The sequence below is a fragment of the Drosophila elegans genome, unplaced genomic scaffold, assembly GCF_018152505.1.
Source record: "Drosophila elegans isolate 14027-0461.03 unplaced genomic scaffold, ASM1815250v1 contig_476, whole genome shotgun sequence".
Classification (NCBI taxonomy): domain Eukaryota; kingdom Metazoa; phylum Arthropoda; class Insecta; order Diptera; family Drosophilidae; genus Drosophila; species Drosophila elegans.
In genome coordinates this window covers 6,398,757-6,410,343 of record NW_024545863.1, presented here as the reverse complement: position 1 = coordinate 6,410,343, position 11,587 = coordinate 6,398,757, and the positions used below count along the sequence as shown (strand labels likewise).

Below are 11,587 nucleotides of genomic sequence, written 5' to 3'. Positions count from 1 at the left end.
GGCACACAGGCGCACATACAGTACAGACAATCGTACAAACACACAGCGAACTAATACAAACATGTAAGAATGCTGCAGTGCTGCAGTTGGAAGGAATGCGACTATCTGCTTACCCAGTAGATGCGGGATATCAGCTTAGTTTTCTTGACTCTATATTTCAACAAATCGGAATATCTGAAAAATCTATAATCTAAAAGTCAAAAGTCTTTAACAATGCATGGTTTTAGTTATGGGCATAGATCGCACATCTCTAAAATGTTTGTATTCTTATTATTTATTGAAATAAAAAATTTTAACAAAATATAAATTAAATTTTTGTTTAGACCAGATTTTTTATTTATAGAGAACTTAAAAATACATTCTTCCCACCAACTAAAGATACACTTTTGAATTTAAGTTTAACGGTTTATATTCACTTTTAGTAAGAAATAAGTTACAAACTGAACTGCCATTTAAATTAAACAGGAGATATAGTTAAACAAGAAGATAAACCCCAACTTAAAAACTATCGTGAAGAGTGGACGACACACAACAGTCCAACCGATATACCCTGCATTGCCCCTGGGCACTGTCACTGTCATTTGCGTCGCAGCGCTGCCGCCGTCCGCGTCCGCGTCGTTTTGCCTGGCCCAGTGTTTCCGCTTTCTTTCGCCTCGTTGTAATGTTACTTTTAGTTTGAATTCGGAGCCTCTACGAGCCGGTCGTAAGCGAAACCGTAGAAACCGTAAGCGAGACTTTAGTGCGATTTCGCTCCGTTCCGCCGGGGTGTGTGTGCGTGCTGCGTTGCGAGTTTAGTTCGAGAATCATCAGAATCCAGCGGCGAGAATCGAGAATCGAAACCGAAAGTGGTTCTCCGCGTGTGCGAGTGTGAGTGAGTGTGTTGTGTTTGGGCCCGCTTTTCTGCCTTTCTACCCCCGAAAAAGCAAAGCACAGCATAAAACTGTGCGCTCGTACGCGCGCCAGTTTGTGTGTGTGTGTGTCGTTTGCGTGTGTGTTTGTGGACAGTGCTAGTGAAAAGGAGGCGAAGAAAAGAAAACCAACCCCCACCAGCGGCGGCGGAGAACAGGAAAACAACAACAGAAAGCACACCACCACCGCCAACATCACTACCACCCACTCTTCGTCATCGCGTTCCGCGTTGTGCAGAAAACAGAAAATTTACAACAAAACACACCGAACCAGTATAGTGCTTAAACCGATTTTGAGGATTATCTTTCCAAACGAAAAAGGGCCCCTCGAGGCCCCTAGTAACATCCAGTAAACCCCTGCGCTCCCGATCCTGACATGATGAACTTCTCCGCGTTCGGCGGCCCCTTCTCCGGCATCCACCAGTTTGCCGCTAAATTCGACGCCCAGACGCCCGGCGCCTTCGGCACGCCCCCCTCAGCCGCTGCAAATGCAGCAGCCGCAGCGGCGGCGGCCGGCACCGATAACCATGTGCAGCGCTATCAGACCAATGGCAATCACTTTAATCAGAATGTGCCCAACGGTAAGTGAATCTGCCATAGAGACTACGAATACACTACATACGGTTCCACACCACACCATCCCATCCCGACCACATGCATAAGCATGCACATGCATGCACATGTGTCTGTATAACATAATCACTAAAAATTTATTTTATTTTTATCGATTTATTTTCGCCCGCTGCGGGCAGCGACGCCGGCGTTATAGCGTCAGGGGGTATATACTCTCACTCAAGCAGCGACAGAGGCAGAGGCGGCGGTGGCAGAGTCAGCGGCAGTGGGGGTCGGGCTAGTGCCCCGCCTAATGCCCTACACAGGATAATTTTTTTGTGGCAGAAGGGGGGAACTAGTTTTGTTGGTAATACAACTGGCCTGGCTAACTTTTGTTTTCTAAAACAGTTAATTTTATCTTAAAAAGTAAATATAAAGTGGATTATAAACGTAAACAAACTATAGATAGATACGAAGCTGATTAGTTTAATTCATAATTGTATTTTTTAGTTGGGTTGACTAGCTCTTAGGTAGTTCGTTTTATGAAGTAATAGTGAAAAAATATTTGTATGAACTCAACAGATATCTTTTTTAATATAAATTTTAAACTTCATATGAACAGGGAGGATTGAAAAATGTTGGTAAATATCGCTTTTTGATTGTCGAATAGGTTAACATACAAAATCTGTTTTTGCTATGCCCATTACATTAATCCTTAGAAATGAAGACAGCAAATGAAAACAATTTGTTACTTATGTATATGTATGTATATATTTGAAGAGTATTCAAAAATAGTTTTGCACTTTAAAGAATTCAGTCGTAGCCAAGTTATATCTGTTAAGTTCTACAACTTCAGTTAGGTAGCGGTATAGTAACGCTTTTTAAATTTAACAACAAATTAATTTATAGTTTTTTTATTTTTTTTTTAAATTAACCATTAAGGTTATTTGGCATGCTAGGATGTAGTATTCTGAACTAAAGGTTGGCTGGTTATAAATAGGATTTTATCATATAACTTCCCACTTGAGACTCGAACAATACTTTCCATGAATTGCCAGCGAAAGGTGGCTTCCATCTGGATCTACTTACTGGCATTCGCATAAAGACATGTGTTGTTGGAAGCGGGTTTTCCACCCTATCCCCGATATTCTGGCTTTTTGGCCAGCGAAGACGTCTTCATCTGGCAATTTGTAAACCGCACTAAAATTTTTTGGGGGTTGGTTAGCGGGGTGGAGCGACTTAGTACGAGTGCGAGTATACCCTGTCATCAAAGCTGAATTTAACGATTTTTTCGTCGTTGTTTTTGTTTTGCTCTCTTTTTTATACGAGTATATTCCGCTCTATGTTTTGAGTCATTACCACCCACCCCCAAGTGGGTGTTATTGTGTGGGTGTGTGTGTGTAAGTGAGCTATGGTTGTTGTTGTTTTGCGTGGCTTGAAAATGCAATGAACTCAAATAACTTTTGAATTTGCTGCATTTCACTTTGTTTTTTGTAGGGGTGGGTTTCGCTGCTCTCTTCAGCTACTTAAGCACATACATAGAAATACAATTAAATACATATATGTTTTGTGTGTGTGTTATGTGAGAGTGTGTGTGTGAGTTTACAACCCCCAACCCCCGAGAGCCTGCCTTTGCCTTTTTAATTGCACTGACTTCCTGCCAAGTTGCGACTTTTTTTGTTAGTGGCAGGGTGTGACCGGTCCCACCCCCGATATATGGAATACATAACCCCCCTTCCTTAACATACCCCTAACCGCAGGCTCCTTCTTCTTATCAATACTAATTAGTTGCATTTGCTTGCATAATTAGATTCCCAGGGCAACCCCCAAACCTTTGGACTGCATTTCATAATTTATTTTTGCCCTGGCAACTGCACAGATATTTTCCACTTGCATTTATTGGAAAGTGGAGAACCAAGCCCAGACCCAAACTCCTCTGCATCGACTAGGTTCATTGATCCCAGCTTTGGAGCTACGCATTATATTTCCAGTTTAGCGTTTTAAATTTTGTACCTGCTATAACAGGAAAATGCGTTCGCGAGTGTGTGTGTTTTATCTCTTCCAATACATACATACGCACAAACGATTGGATGTAATCTATGGGTCTGGGTTTGGGTATTCGGTGGACTGTGTGCGGCTGATCCCAGGCAGGTAAAGTGTCCCACGTACTCGAGCTACTGCATTCTCCTGCTTTTCTCGCTTATTAGCTGCATTATCGCTGCCCTGCGACTCTGTGACCTGCTCGAGGTCTATCTTTCGATACCTACCCGATAATTTGCTTGGTCGGTTTGCTTGTATAAATCATTATTGGGTTACCATGAAATGTGCAGTAGTAGATGTAGATATCGCTGGACCCTTAAATTTGCCCTCTGGGTATGGGTCTCGAAATGCAAACATATAAATACCTGACTAAGATTGGGAGAATGGTTGCAAGGAGTTCAGATGTTGGAAAACCCATAGCAGCATATGATTATCAAGCTGCAATAAAAATATGTTTAAAATATATCGAAATGAAAACATTTCTGTGAGTGCGAACCAACTGAAAATGTTCATTTGTTAGATTATTTGTTCTACGTTTTTATAATTTCCATTTAGGGCTATAAGAGTTAAGGCGGACTTACATAAATATTTAAGAAAAGATCACCAATTTCATTCTGAACTGAAAAGGGACTTATGATTTTTATTAAGATTGTTTTCTTAATATTTTATGTGAAGATAGTTTATTTGATAATCAAATTATCAAAGTCTGCCTAGGCCACTCGAAGTTACTTAAAAAGTCAACCGACAACAAAAAAAAAATATATTTTCTAACTCTTGTATCTTTTTGCCAATACCATAAATAACGGTTATATTTGTATACAAATATTTTAAAAACAAAAATTTGTTTCGCTTTGCCTTTATATTTCAAAACTAACCTAAAAAAAATTGTACGTTCATAACAACGAAATACATTTTTTTTAATCAATTTTCATATAACACTACCAGACTTATCTCGTACATTTCCTTTGTTATTTAAGAGACATTAAATTGTATGCCTTTAATCCTTTAGTCCGGATTATTTTAAGTTTCAGTGGACACCGGGTATTTTGTTGTCGAGGACACAGTCCTCTGCCCTTTATTAACGTCCCCCTAATGTTCTGCAGACACCCCAGCCATAAACCATTTGCATTTTTTATGTATGTACATGTAAACGTACTTATGTACCTATGTGCACAGTACATAGATGTATGTGCTTCATGGGTGTGAATGACTGGTTACACCCCCAAATCGTTGCCTGGATGTATGCAACACTAAAAAAGTGCGCATGATAAAGCAATTACGATGGGCAAACAAACCCCAATCCCCAAAAGCAAGCCCTTTCATTTGAATGGGTATAGATAAATAAATATTAACCATCATTGATTATTTATTTCTTTGTTTTTCCCCATTGACTTTAAGGCTTAAAGAGGCCGTTGAGTTTTCGAGTTTTTCTTGTTCATCTTTCTGGCGCTGATGACTTAAACTCTGCCGTTGGCGCCGTTTGCTTTGTACCCCTCTCATTTGTGACTGATTTCTCCCCCGCACACCTACACTGAGAAAAAATTCACTTCCTAATGTTCACCATAATAAAATTTATATTATTGAGATATAGCTTATTTTGCTATTAGTACAAGTATGATTATTTTAAATAAATTATTTTAATAATTATGTGTTATTTGTAAATGGGTACATATTGTACAAAATATTGTTATTATCAATAAAAATAAATATTTAAATTTGTTTATTATTATATAGATATATATATAATGAAATAAACATTTTTTATAAAGTAAAGTTCTCTCACCCTTTTAATTTCCCACACCCACTCTTTCTCACTTACTCTCTTTGCTTGCGGTCAAGTTTCGCCCAACTCCGTTAGGGGTTGCAGTTTTTCCCAACCACGCCACGCTCTCTCAGTCTCTAGCACTCTCTCCCTCTCCCGCGCGGGCGCTCTAACCGCTTTCACTGCCTCTCCCTCTCACACGCACACTGAGTCAGGCGACACACATTGACATGGACAGGAGCAGATAAACGCCATGTTTTTGAAATCGCTGCCAGGCGCATTCCTTTCCATTTTGTTCCACTTTACTGAACGAACGATCCGCCCAGAACCCCACTTTGCTCTCTCACTCTCCGCCACTCTCTCCGTAACTCTCTCCACTCTCTCCGCTCTCTCACTCTCGCTTGGCCGTGTTTCGGACTTCACCGACTTTGACTCGCTACTCCGGCTCCGATTCCGGCGATATATTCGTCTCCTCCACGCCGTACGTTGTTTTCCCTGTCGTTGCCGTCATCCCGTTCATGGGAAAGTGAAGTGAAAAGTGAAATGCCACGAATGCCGGTTGCCATCCACGCACACCAACCGCCATTGTTGTTGCCATGGCTCCGTATTTTCGGCCACTCCGGCCGATTTTTCCGGCTGCCTTTGAACCGTTTCTATGATTGCCGTTCTGTTTTAATTTATTCATGATATTTAAAAGCCATTTACCGGAGTTGTTGCTTTAACAATTCACTGCAACCAATTATAACATTTATTTTATTAAGTAAATTTTATTTAATTATCAAAGGGCTCTCATAAAATCTCAATTCACGGATTGTTAGTCATTGTCACGAAAACAATTCTTATAATTTGGGTTATTTTATTATTTTATTATAAATAAACAATAAAGAATCCTTACAAACATATCAAATTTTTATAGATCCAAAGTTTTCTTGATTTTACTTTTTTATAAGACCTTTCAGTTTGGCAGAGAAAAATGTAGGCAATTAAAAATGTACTGCCTACTTTTGCTAGAACTTGACTTATATCCTTATCGTTTTCTATTTTATATTTGCCCTATTAAATTAAAGCATTTGGAAGTATGTTAAGTTGCGGCCCAAGGTCGAATGGTAATTTATACACCGACTAAGACTAACAGAGACCACACGCACAGGGACACATAAATTTCACCACGTCAGCCAGAAGAACAGAAGAAAAGGAAGTTTGTTTTTCGATTCGTTTTCTGAATAACATTATAAAATGTAAAGTACAGCTTCCTGAATCCTTCCACCCGAAATCGGGTCATGAATTTTCTAAAGGAAGCAGGAGTAGTCTGAAAAAACCAGGCAATTGGCAACAGCCCGAGAATGTTATTTATAAAACTGAGCACCCGGCTGAGAAAACGCCAGGAAGCAGGGAAAATTCAAGAGCATGGGGGGATCGGAAAATCTTGGGGGAAAATGCACACCCGCCGAAAACCCCGAAAAAGTGGGGAACGCTTTTCCTATGGCATACATTCGGGCGTGTGCGCGACGGCCGGCATTTTCAGTTTCAGTTTTAATTTCCTTTTTCCTATGTATGCGTTGTCGGGGCCCGAAAACACGTGTGTGCCTCTATGTGTATGTGTGTGTGTGAAAATTTGGCCTTGGCAGACGGCAGCGTGTGGCCAAAGGGGCGGGAATGGGCGGTAGGGGAGGCGACGACAGCCAGCAGACAACAACAATTCGTAGGCACACGCACGTTCGGCGAGTAGGACCAACGTGGTTAACTATAAAGTGCCGATACATATTTATGGACTTTGGGGTGGAACTTATATGTTTTAAAGTTGGAATATTACAGGCTTACAGTTAAATACAATTAATTGAACGTTGACTAAAGGAACCTTAAATTGTTCAATAATATCACTTGGAGTTATTTTTTAATTGGATCCAAAGTCGAAGTAAGACTCTTTCTTTATAAAGTAAACCTTATTCCTAAAAAATGAAATTAAAACTAAATTTCCATTTTGAGAAATATTTTACTGATCTATAAAAAAAGTAGATGTGACATAACATTTTATTGTTTAATTATTGAATATAAACTGATCGATATAAAAAATGCTTTATTTTTAATGATTGTAATACTAATTACTGTTATTATTTCTAAACAATTAATTATATCAGAAGAATAAGATTTATACAAAATTTTAATAGTCAGCAATAAATAGATTAAACACTATGATAAGTAGTGTTTAACAATGCCAACACTGCGTATGTGTTATATCCTGCGTATGAGTGATAATCTTTGGCAGACATTAAATCCAATTTCTGCTGTTAACTTGTTTGTATCAGTATTTGAGGTTCACATACAACCAAAGTCCGCCCCAATATTTGTACATGCAGAAAATGTTGCTACGTACACACAAGCACAGCGTTACTGGCCCTAGATACATTCGTATATATATATCTATATAGTCGGCGTGTATATATAAACGGGGGAACGTGTGTCGTGGCACAGCGTCGTTACTTTGTCGGCCGTATGTTGTTTTTGTGCCGGCACCCGATCTTTATTCGGCTCGCCAGCTGAGCCATGGGATTCGATTCGGAGCCGGCCGGAGACATTGGCCGGAACCAGGAGCCGGAGCCGCCAATTCGGGAAACTCCGGCCAGCCCCAGTCGGTTGTAGGTAGTCGGCCAGAGTGCGTTGTGTGCGAGAACGGCGGCCGAATTGTGTTGAAAGTGGATTAAATCGCTGTGAAGAAGCTAATCCTAAGTCAAAAACTATATACACAATTTATATAAAGACTGCGCTCACCATGTGTAAATGTCTAAAACTCTTTTATCCCTCTCCCCCCCAAAATTCCCTAAACCACTTTCTGGCCTATAATAATTTGAAAAGTTTCTCTCTTTTCAGTTTCGGCTGCCAACAACATGCAATATGGCCAGAATATATCCATACCATACTCACAGCCGCAGGGCGATCTGAACTTTCTCAATGCAGCCGCTGCGGCCGATCATAAGGGTAAAATCCATCCAAAAATCGAACGTGACCGGGAAGAAGGTGAGTCGCCGACCCGCAAGGAGGGGGCTTAGTGGGCTTATAGTGGGTGATGGTTCCAATGTCGGCTAGAAAGTGGGAGGCTCGGGGAAGCTGAGCTGTATGTACAGCGCCGTTTCGGGTTGGTATATGTGTATTTCAAGGACGCAGTCATCACTCGTCGTGCGTCTCCCTTCGGCTTCGTTATTTATAAATGTTTTTGGGCCTGTCTGCTGTCCCCCAAGCAGGTGTGGGTGGTTTTGGGTGGTTTTAGGGCCATAATGGCACCATAGCATACTTTTTCATCCAGTTTTACGCCGAGCCACCTTAAACAAGTGGATGTTGCTTTTCTCATCCTGATTACGCACGCTGCTAAGGCAAAAAGTTTTCATCGCCAAATCGAGTGGTTGGGGGCGAAATGTCCTTGGCAGTAAATGGTTACTATCCTGGGATTTTTGAGCATAGACAGCCCTTTCCGGTCACAAATTTATTTAGTACGTTCAAATTTTAGCTTGGCTGCTCCGGTAATTATGAATTATATTATAACCATGTTCAAAACATTATTTAATCAAATTAAACTACGTTTTTTTTCCTTAGAATTCAAGTTTTTGATTTTAGCTCGAAACGTGTGAATATTGATTCTTGGTTAGTCATTTTTTAGTAGTTAGTTAAGCACAATTCTCTATTGATTTCAAACCAATTGAACATTGGTGTCTATAAATTAGCTGTGAAATTGTGTGCCTCAGTTTTCATTTTGCAAGTGAATTGAAATATACATTCGTGTAAGATTAAGAAATGTACTAAATCATATTCCGGAGCAGACATCATAAACTTTGTTACTACCCCAACATACACGTGCTTATATATATTTGTAGGCCAGCTCCAAAATGGTTTTTTTAGTTGCCTATTTTAAGCAGAAAAGAATTATGCAAAAGGCTTTGGGCGAAGAAAAAAATATTTATTCGTTTAAAAGCTTTAAATTTGGTATTGAAACACTACAAACATAAAAGCAATTTGTCAATTCCGGAAGATAAAAACAAAAATGGGTGGAAATCGATTTCATGGTTATGTTAGAATAAATAGTTATATCTATTATACAGTAAAAACTCGTAAGAAATTCAGAGGCTTTAAAAGACTTTTTTGCACATATATGTGTGAAGGGGTAAACTCAGGGACTAAAACAAGGAGACCATTTAATACTAAAGAAAATTCAGAGATTTAAAAGCATTAAGCAAAGCGTTTTAGTGCTTTAGAAAACGTTAAAATTGTTTTCAAGTCTATGCATCCGTTTATTTTCCAAACTACAATTTGTATATTCTTTTCTCTGTCCACAGTCCTCAACCAGCAGATCCTGCAGAATGTGAACCAATCCTGGCAGACGCTGGCCAACACGGCCAACACGGTGGACTACTCGTCGCACCTGCTCTCCGCCACACTGCCCATCTCCATACAGCACTTCCTCAAGTACTCGGAGACCATTAAGAAGGAGTCCACCGGCGATGTCCTGAAGAATGGCACCAATCTGGCCAGCCTGGCGCTGGGAGGCGTGGCCCTGACGCCCAGCAACAATGGAGCGAACGGCGGCCACCACAACGGGTTGGTGGGCATGGACCACGGCGGGCACATGACCAACATGACGGACGCCAACGGAGCGGCGCTGACGAACGGCGGCACCAGCAACGGAGTGAACGGCAACGCCAACGGGGCGGTGACCAATGGTGGCGCCGGCGCTGTGTCCAGCTCGGGATCCGTGGGCACCACGAACGCCAGCGGCGCCACGGGCACGGCCAGCGGCAAGAAGACCAAAAAGAAGAAACCACCAAAGGAGAAGAAGCCGCGCCCCAAGCCGGGCGAGATCCGCGAGACGAAGGCACTGGACGGCTCCACGCTCTACTGCTGCCCGGAGTGCCAGATGGCCTATCCGGACCGAAGCCTCATCGAGCAGCACGTCATCTCGCACGCCGTGGAGCGGCGCTTCGTCTGCGACATCTGCAATGCGGCGCTGAAGCGCAAGGACCACCTGACCAGGCACAAGCTCTCCCACATACCGGACAGGCCGCACGTTTGCAATGTGAGTCGAGGGAGAGGACTAGAGACTTCCCTCAGTATTGCCTTCGATTTTATTGTTTTACAAATGAGAATAACTTTTCAATCTCTCAAATATTTAAATTACATTTCATTAAGTTAATATATATTTTGATGACGAATTTATAGTAAATCGTTGGTATCTGTGCCAATATTGACCAACGTTGATGCGGTTATGAAAATAGTTTTTTCAGCTTTTGGAAAAAGAAATCAAGTTTTTTTTTTAAATTTTCACCACATTTATCAAAGGTATAATATTTTTAAATATTTATAAAAAATTAAATAGTTTAACTCTCAAATCTTGTTGGTAGTCTTATATAAAAAATGTCTTACTTAAATTTTGTTTTGTAAGAAATATAAATATATATAAATAAAAATATATAAAAACTAGATTTTGCAAGTGAATAACAATTTGTAGTTAAATTATAAATATTAATTTATACCCACAGATCTGCATGAAGTCCTTCAAGCGCAAGGAGCAGCTTACTCTGCACATTGTCATCCATTCCGGCGAGAAGAAGCACGTATGCATCGAGTGCGGAAAAGGTGAGTAACCTGTAGCCTCACGCCCTATTAACTTCTTATTAACCGATTGCTATGTGCCATTCCGCAGGTTTCTATCGCAAGGATCACTTGCGCAAGCACACACGCTCCCACATCGCCCGACGTGTCAAGTCGGAGGTGTCCGCGCAAAATGTGAACGGATCCGCCGGAGGAGGAGGCGGCGGCGGCGGTGGCGGCGGCAACAGTGCGCAGAGCAACGCGCTCCACGGCTCCTGAGGATCGTACAAGGACTTCTGGTAAACTCGCAGACGAATTTCAAGCCATAAGAGGCGGCTGGGCTGCTGGCGGTGTCGGATAGGGATCCGTATACGGATCGGCCTACCTGGTGCCGGGAGCAGACGAGCTGCCTTTGAAATTCGCTGGGAGCTTACTGGGGGTCCTGCTGAGCGTCACCCAACTCCAACTCCAATTACAATAACCCTCAATAAACACGAGTTATACTTACTGGATGCAAGTATTAGTACGATTTTGTTCACGACACTTTCAGTTCTTTAGCTTTAGTTCTTTCAGTTGAGATTTTCGCACAAAACAGTCGAGCAAAGTATAGCAATCGAAATGTACAAATCAGCAGAATGACAGATTTAAATTCGAGTTTAGTATGCGCATATGTTAAGGGATGATAACGCCGCTTCAACGTCGCTTTCGTTTCTTTTTGGGGATCTGTGATCTGTAGTCGCTGCATAAA

The 11,587-nt window shown here is 41.3% G+C and overlaps 1 protein-coding gene across 2 annotated transcripts; it reads left to right on the top strand.

Annotated features, from left to right (window-relative positions):
* The first annotated feature begins 441 nt into the window (after window positions 1-441).
* On the top strand, window positions 442-11,351 carry LOC108140712 (fez family zinc finger protein 2). Of its 2 annotated transcripts, XM_017263673.2 has the most exons (5): window positions 446-1,489; window positions 8,131-8,277; window positions 9,588-10,324; window positions 10,788-10,884; window positions 10,952-11,351. In XM_017263673.2, the coding sequence occupies exons 1-5, from the start codon at window positions 1,285-1,287 to the stop codon at window positions 11,116-11,118; spliced, it is 1,353 nt and encodes a 450-aa protein (XP_017119162.1). In that variant the 5' UTR covers window positions 446-1,284; the 3' UTR covers window positions 11,119-11,351. The 2 variants fall into 2 exon arrangements, with proteins under 2 accessions (XP_017119163.1, XP_017119162.1); XM_017263674.2 differs by lacking the exon at window positions 8,131-8,277 and having other exon boundaries at window positions 442-1,489.
* The last annotated feature ends 236 nt before the right edge of the window (window positions 11,352-11,587 follow it).

Coding starts and splice junctions, on each gene's coding strand:
- LOC108140712 (XM_017263673.2), top strand. CDS start 1,285: ATGATGAACTTCTCCGCGTTCGGCGGCCCCTTCTCCGGCATCCACCAG. Junction 8,278..9,587: donor CGAACGTGACCGGGAAGAAG/GTGAGTCGCCGA, acceptor CTCTGTCCACAG/TCCTCAACCAGCAGATCCTG. Junction 10,885..10,951: donor ATGCATCGAGTGCGGAAAAG/GTGAGTAACCTG, acceptor GCCATTCCGCAG/GTTTCTATCGCAAGGATCAC.